Genomic DNA, 8,595 nt, shown 5'->3' on the forward strand with positions numbered 1-8,595 from the left:
TTGTTGTACTATGGTTTTAGCCTGTCAATGTTAAATATTTATTACAAAATTGTCGAGTTCGATTGTATTTATTCTATTTACTTTTTTCTCTCGGTTGAATCATAATTTAACGTTTTAGTTGTTGCTGAAGTCGTCATTATATTTTTAATTTTTTTATATTCATTTATTTTCAATTCCTTTAATGCTATCACATCACCCTTTTTTCCCTAGAAATTTTCTGTCTTTTCATTCCATATAGTTAGTTCAATCTGAAATATATTTACTTTGGTAAATTTATTATCTTTATTTATAGTTGAATCAAACTTTTTTTCATTCAAATTTTATTTTACTTCATAATCACTGTCGTCTGCTAATGTTAGTGTTCTTTATTTTAATAACCGTCCTGACATTGCATATATAAATTCCACTTTATTTATTGCTATTATGATTGCAATGATATCTACATAATGTCATTATTACTATTGAATAGTTTCCTTTTTTTTTTTTTTTTTTTTCGCTAAAATTATTTTGCCTGCAAATGAATTAATTGGTAGATGTACAATTTCTTGTATTTTTTTTAAACTCGAAATTAATGTTTGGTATATTTTCATTTTCCTCATCGTTATCGAATTTTATATTAGCTTCTAATGGTATCATTATTCCTTTATTATTTATTGATGGGTATTGTTAATTAATTTTTCTCACTAATCCTCCAGTGATCGTATATATTTTGTTTAAATTGAATATTTAATAATTTATCATGTTAATAATTTTTTTAAAAATCTTTTTGTTGAAAAATCTTGTTGAAAAATATGATTTTTCCATGATATTTTGCTATACTTTTCTTTTTTGTTTACTGATATTTTCCTAATATTTTCCTATAATTATCGTATTTTTCTTTATATTCAGTGATTTTTCTATATTTTTGTTTATTCGTTTATATATTCTTTATTTTCCTATATTTTTCTTTATTTTCCATATTCATCGTGTTTAGATTAATTAAGGGACTTAGAAAATTTTCGGGGGGCGGGGGGCATAATTAATATGTTCCCTTATTTATCGTTTTTTTCTTTATATTCAGTCACTTTTCTATATTTTCCTTTATATTCACTGATATTTTCCCATATTTAGCGTTTTTTTCTTCATATTCAGTCACTTTTCTATATTTTCCTTTATATTTAGCGATTTTTCTTTGATATTTTTCTATATTCTCCTTTATATTTACTGATATTTTTCCATACTTATCGTTTTTTTTTTATATTCAGTCACTTTTCTATATTTTTCTTTATATTTACTGATATTTTCCCATATTTATCTTTTTTTTCTTTATATTCAGTGGAAAACGACCAGCACATAAACCGCCGTCACACACAGAAACAGATGACCGGTATAACAATAACAACAGAGGTGGGGGAACGAATGGACAGAGAAGATGGACCCCGCACAACAACAATAACAAAGGTTTTGACAGAAAGTCAAGCAATACAATACGCTGTGCAAGGTGCAATGGTTACAATCACCATGCAAAAGATTGCTATTCAAAAAATATTTACAAACATGCAAATTATGCGGAAGAAGAAGAAGAAGAAGATGAATACGGAGAAAATATTGAACTCGCTGCAAGTGCTCAAACAAATGAAGAAATCGCATTAATGAATTATGTAAACAATGCTAACAAATCAAACGATAAAAATCTATGGTGCTTAGATAGTGGCAGTACATCACATATCACTGCAAACAATAAGCTATTTAAACAAATTGAAAAAGCAAATTTAAAATTAAGCCTTGCCAATAATGATTCAACACAAATAAGTGGTGTTGGTGAAATTAAAATAAATATTAATGATGGTAATAAACAAAAGACAGTGAAATTCGATCGTGTTTTATATGTGAATGATTTAAGAACTAATTTACTGTCAGTGTTAAAAATGACAGATAAAAATTATAAAATCCTCTTTGAAAAAGAAAAAGCGACAATATCTGACATAAATGATAATGTACTGATAACAGCAAAGCGAATTGGCAATCTATACTATATCCAAGAGAGCCAAAACGCTGCAAATCTTGCCGAATTTAATTCCAAAAATGACTTTGAAAAATGGCATCAACGTCTAGGCCATGTCAACGAAAAAGATATAAAGCTCATGTGTAAACAAGGAATACTAAATATACCAAAATCAACTCAAGAAATTAAAAACTGTGAAGTTTGTGCTCAAGAAAAAGTTGTTAATCAACCATTTCCAAAATCCAATGACGGGAGAACAACAGATTGACTAGAAATAGTCTACAGTGACGTAAGCGATCCATTTCGACGCCCTTCTCACAGTGGACACAGATTCTTCATCACCTTCATAGATGACTACTCAAGATGGGGTGAAGTATACTTTTTAAAACATAAAAATGAAGCGTTAGAAAAATTTAAAATATATAAGTCTATGGTTGAAAATTTTACTGGCAAGAAAATTAAAATGTTACAGACAGATAATGGTCGAGAATACTGCAATTCAAACTTTGATAAATTCCTAAAAGAAAATGGAATTAAGAGGATGTTAACTGTACCATATACACCACAACAAAATGGCGTAGATGAAAGAAAAAATAGAACCCTGGATGAAATGGCAAAGTGCATGATGCGACATGCTGAAATACCAGGTATATTTTGGGCTGGAGCAATCAATACAGCCAATTATATTCGTAACAGATGTCCAACAAAACCTTTAAATGGCAAAACGCCTCATGAGCTGTGGACAAATAAAATTCCAAACGTTGACCATTTTCAAATTTTTGGGACAACAGTATATGCCTTAGATAACAAAATAAACAAAGGCAAATTTGATTCACGAGCACACAAATGTGTATTTGTTGGATATTCAGATACATCAAAAGCATACAGAGTCTGGAATCCAGAAACTCGAAAAATAATAATATGCCGCAGTGCAAAATTCATGAATGATAAGTATTATAATAATATGTATGAAGAAATTCTAGGTGAAGGTGGGGACATGGTGAACCAAAATCCACCATCGAATTCCCTCAAAATAATTAATAATGAACCATCAATTAATAATGAATATGTTTCAGACAATGAATCCATTGATGATTTCCAACTAGCTCCAGAAACACCTATTAGAGAAAATCTACCAGATAGACCAAATAATACATCAATAAGAGGTCGTGGTAGACCAACTATATTGAGAACAGGTGGTAAAGGTAGACCTAGAAAAATATATCAACAAATAAGAAACAATACAATAGAAATTGTAGATGGCTCTGAAGATGAGCTACCAAATGAACTAGCAGCTGATAAAATTGCAAACCTAACTGAAGACCCAATTACAATTCAAGATGCCAAAAATTCTGATGATGCCGAAGAATGGCAACAAGCAATCGAAAATGAATTACTATCTCAAATTAAAAACAAAACATGGGATATTGTACCAAAACCAAAAGACAAAAGAAATTCCTGGCTCAATTTCTGGCAAAAAGAAAGTCAGATTAGTAGCTAAAGGATGCTCTCAACAATCAGATGAAGATTATTTTGAAACATTCTCACCAGTTGCAAGACTCACTTCAATAAGAGTTATGGCTGCACTAGCAGCAGAATTTGGACTCATGATACATCAAATGGATGTCGTAACAGCCTACCTGAATGGTGACTTGAATGGGAAAGTCTACATGAAAGTCCCTGAAGGGCTTGAAGATATGCTGACTAAAATGTTGTCCGGCAAACCTGTCGGATCGAGTAGGCAGGTCATGTCAGACACACGCATTTTAGAAACAGCAGAAAATTGGAAAAATGAACTCCATAATGAGAACAACAAAGTCTGTTTATTAAGAAAAGCATTATACGGACTTAAACAGGCTGGAGTTCAATGGAACAGGAAACTGGTAACTGAATTGAAGAAACTAGGCCTACAACAGCTTACTCAGGATCCATGCATGTTTGTCGCCAGAGACAAACACGACATCATGATAATATTATTATATGTGGATGACATGCTCATTGCATCTGCTAATATTACATGGATAAATGAAATCAAATCGTCACTCTCCAAAGTTTTTGAAATGAAAAATCTTGGTGAAGTAAAACTATGCTTAGGTATAGAATTTAGCAGGCCTAAAGTAAATGATGTAGTACAATTAAATCAGAAGAAGTACATAGAGGATATTCTTGAAAGATTTGATATGTCAAACTGCAAGCCAGTCTTGACTCCTATCGAGGCTAACTGCAACTTAGAGAAACCAAAGAATATAAATAACGATGAACTCCAAAGACTTCCATACAGGCAACTCATTGGAGCTCTGATGTATTTAGCCATTTCTACCAGGCCAGACATCTCATATGCAGTAAGCTATCTTAGTCAATTTAACTCATGTTACTCATCTGAACATTGGAAAGCAGCAAAAAGAGTTCTCAGAAATTTAAAAGGCAGTATAGATACCAAGCTTGTATATAAAAGAACTGGTAAACAATTGTATGGTGTTGCTGATGCTGATTGGGCAGGTGACAGAAATGATAGAAAATCATATACTGGATATGCTTTCATATTGGCTGGTGCCAGTATATCATGGGAATCAAGAAAGCAAAGGACTATCGCCTTATCTAGCACTGAAGCCGAATATATGGCTTTATCAGAGTCAACCAGAGAAGCGTTATACTTACAAGAGCTATTTCGTCAGATTGGTATGTTAATAGAATATACAACTATTTACAATGACAATCAAAGTGCTCAAAAGCTTGTATTTAGTCAAGCATATCATTCTCGCACTAAACAAATTGACATTAGACATCATTTCATCCGAGACGTCTATGAAAAAGGGCGAGTAACACCATCATATCTATCAACTGATAAGATGCCAGCAGACATGTTAACTAAAGGGTTAACATCCACTAAACTGACAAGTTGCAGCCAAGGACTTGGTCTACAAATAACGTAAACAACAGGTTCTACGCCATCATCTTTGAGAGGAGGTGTTGGAGATACAAAGTCTGATGACACGTCCCTGACTAAATATATTTACAACTGCTACACTACTGGACACGAATCTTAACTTACAGGCTGAAACTAAACAAACATACACAACCATACACTACACACACACTATATGCACCCCTATATAATATATTCATTCCAGTTCCGGCCGCCGTGCACTTTACACTCTTGCCTCGCATTATATATTCTCTGACTGCTAATTAAATAGACGTAACCAATAATATTAAATTGTACTTGTTATTATTTATGATCTACCTTCACATAACCAACAATAAATATAAAAAAATAATATGAATGGGTATACAGTACAAAAAATTTGTTAAGTTTCATTGTAATTTCAAAGTCTTTTGAAAATATTTTTGTGTATATTTGAAGGTCATACAAAGTAGTATAAAATGGAATGGGTAAGCTTTTTTAATTTTCATGATATTATTTAATTTCATAAGTAATTTGTCGAGCTCTCAAAAATAAGAAAAAACTTGAATCACATTCAATAAATATCAGAGAAACTTGGGGAACAAGTCGAAATAAATTGATAAAATGATAGACATAGCGTAATAAAGCAATCAAAATCAAGTAACGTACAGTATTTAGTTTTTTTTTGTCAATTATTACGTTTGTTAATTAATTTGTTTACTATTTATTTAATGATAGACATAGCGTAATAAAGCAATCAAAATCAAGTAACGTACAGTATTTAGTTTTTTTTTGTCAATTATTACGTTTGTTAATTAATTTGTTTACTATTTATTTAAAATTTTTATTGAAAAATTATTCAACAAGAATTGAATAGAATCGATTTCATAAACATACATAAACATACATGAACATATATGAACATGTATATTCATGTCATATGACAGACGTACTTATTTGACCTTTTGTTGACTATTGAGATTTTTACTATTTTATCATTATAATTTTTTTGTCTTATTAATTAACAATAAATCTTATGCTCATTCGAATTTTTTATTCAAAACTTATCTATAAAGAATCAAATTAAATAAATTTTATGGATGAAATAATAAGTTAAACAATAAATAAAATAATATAATTATAATATATAACAATAATAACAAGATAGATATTTATTTATAAATTTTACACTTACTTTGGCAAAAATATTCTGTTTTTTTTTGACGTTTTTAATGATATTAATATGATAGATTATTTATGCATATTTCATATATACTAAGTCTTATAATATATAGTTTATATTGATTGTTTAATATAATTAAAATTAATGTATATGTTATAAACAAAAAAGATTCATTATGAACATGAAAAAAACTATGAATTAGGCTGGTGTCTGTCTTTATTATTGACAAGTTATAAAGCAGTATAAAGCTAAGTTTACATGACCTATAAAGGCTACAAAAGTTTGCGACCGCGCACACTTCCAAATGCTTCCGAATTCATCCTGAGATTTGGCAACACTGCCATGTCTGAGGAGAATCCCGCCAAAATCTCACACACATTCACACACCTGTCGTCATCCGACGTTGCATTTATTTTTTTTATTTTTGTGGCCTTTGTTACACGGAAGATTACATCAAAACATTAGTTCAACGTAGATGAAAAATAAAGAAAAAAAACGATATTGTGTTTTATGTTTTATAGTAAGTGAAATACAATTTTTTTCTAAAATATATTCTATTTCAATCGTACCGAATGTATTTTTTTGATCGTTATTTAATTTTCAACATTTTGTTATTGGTTATTTTTTGGATAAGTACTAAAACTACAGCAGAAAAATCTCAAAAATAAAAAAAAAAACACAACAAATGTTAAAAATGGCAAAAACTTTCATTGTCAGAAATTATTTTCTTTCTTTTTATTGAAACCACGTCAGCATGTCTTCGCAACAGAAACTTTTAATGTGTTATCTGTCTTCCAATCCGGAGAACCTGGAGAGGTCTTAAACTATTTTAAGAAAGATGGAATATTAAAAGAGAATATGCGGCAAATACCCAAGTGGAAAAAATATATATAGAATATATATAAAAAATATATGAAATATATATAGAGAATGTATGGATTTGGACATAGTTTTTCTATATATATTTCATATATATTTTATATATATTCTATATATATTGTAATCATCTACCTAATTTAAAGTATCTCGATTGACAGCTTATATATTCAAGTCTCGAAAAAGATCTAAAGTTTATAATAAAACTAAACATTGATTGATACTTTGACACGTTACTTGATTTTTTTACATTAAAAATTGTTGATAAAAATTAATAAATAAAATTTACGATAAATAGAGCAACGAATTATCAAAAAAGTTATATAAATGATTGAGATTTCGGTAATGAACTTGGAAAATATTGGTCAATCAGCAATTCGTAAAATATCACCAAAAGTACTACCTGAACAAGTACCAGTACAATATATGATATCACGAACAATAACTCCATTGCCACGAGAGCCAAATTTACGTCTTAATATTGCTTCAACACAAACACAGCAAATAATTGATTCAACAACATGAAAAAGCCTGATACTAAAATATCATGATTTCCATCAAAGCTACAACAACATCACCATCAAATAGAACAATTGCGAATACAACGTCTCTAGAGAAAACTGAAGCAACAACAACAACAATAATAATAACAAGCACCATGTATCAGTTTACTTGGTCAAATTATACAACACAATTTATGATAACCAAGAGATAGTCTCAGTGAATTTTGGAATGCAACAATTTCACGTATGACTGTCACTGTTAATGATCGTGAAAAAATTGGTTTTTCAAATCCTGATAGATATTAAACTCGGCCAAATAATTCGACAAATACAAATTTTATATATATTCAAGAAAAATAACAGTATCATCAGTTTACCAAATGTATTTAAATCACAATGAAGCAATGAGAGACATGATATTATATATTTGACGTCTCATTGAGAATTGTCCTGATGGAAAATAAAATAAAATTCACGACAAATAAAATATTTGATCATCAAAGAAGTAACATATATTATTTATTTTTCGAGAATAAAGTTAAAGGAAGTGGATCAATCAGCAATTAATTCTATATTACTAAAAGTTATACTTGAACAAGTACCAGCATAATGTGTAATTCCACGAATAATAACTTCATTGCCACAAGAGCCAACTTTACTTTCTGGATGTTGCTTCAACACAAACTCAGCAAATAATTGATTCAACAACATAAAAAAGCCTAATACTATAATAACGTCAACTCCATCAAGGCCACAACAACATCACCAACAAAGAGAACAAATGCAAATACAACGTCTCTAAAAAAAAATAAACTGGTTTACTTGGTCAAATTTTACAACACAATCCATAATAACCAAGAGATAGTCTCAGTGAATTTTGGAATGCAACATTTTCAGGTGTGACTGTCACTGCTAATGATAGTGGAAAAATTGGTTTTTCAAATCCTGATAGATTGTGACCTTGACCAAATGATTCGAGAAATTCAAAATTTATATATATCTTACAAAAATAACAGTATCATCAGTATATACCGAATGTATTAAAATCAAAATGTAGAATTAATGGACATGATATTATATATTTACGTGTATTTGAGCATTTTGCTGATGTAGAAAAAAAAAATTTAAGTGAAGCTTTAACATT

The 8,595-nt window shown here is 29.7% G+C and overlaps 1 protein-coding gene across 4 annotated transcripts in view; it reads left to right on the forward strand.

Annotated features, from left to right (window-relative positions):
* LOC122859590 (protein ABHD18) overlaps positions 1–3,334 on the forward strand; it is a 170,169-nt gene extending 166,835 nt beyond the window's left edge. For all 4 annotated transcript variants that reach the window (XM_044163272.1, XM_044163273.1, XM_044163274.1 and 1 more), the window contains one exon: positions 1,316–3,334. In XM_044163272.1, the coding sequence (XP_044019207.1) occupies positions 1,316–2,252 (937 nt within the window). In that variant the 3' untranslated portion in view covers positions 2,253–3,334. The remainder of the gene's footprint in view (positions 1–1,315) is intronic.
* Positions 3,335–8,595: the final 5,261 nt, after the last annotated feature.

This window comes from Aphidius gifuensis, linkage group LG6 (assembly GCF_014905175.1).
Source record: "Aphidius gifuensis isolate YNYX2018 linkage group LG6, ASM1490517v1, whole genome shotgun sequence".
Taxonomy (NCBI): Eukaryota; Metazoa; Arthropoda; class Insecta; order Hymenoptera; family Braconidae; genus Aphidius; species Aphidius gifuensis.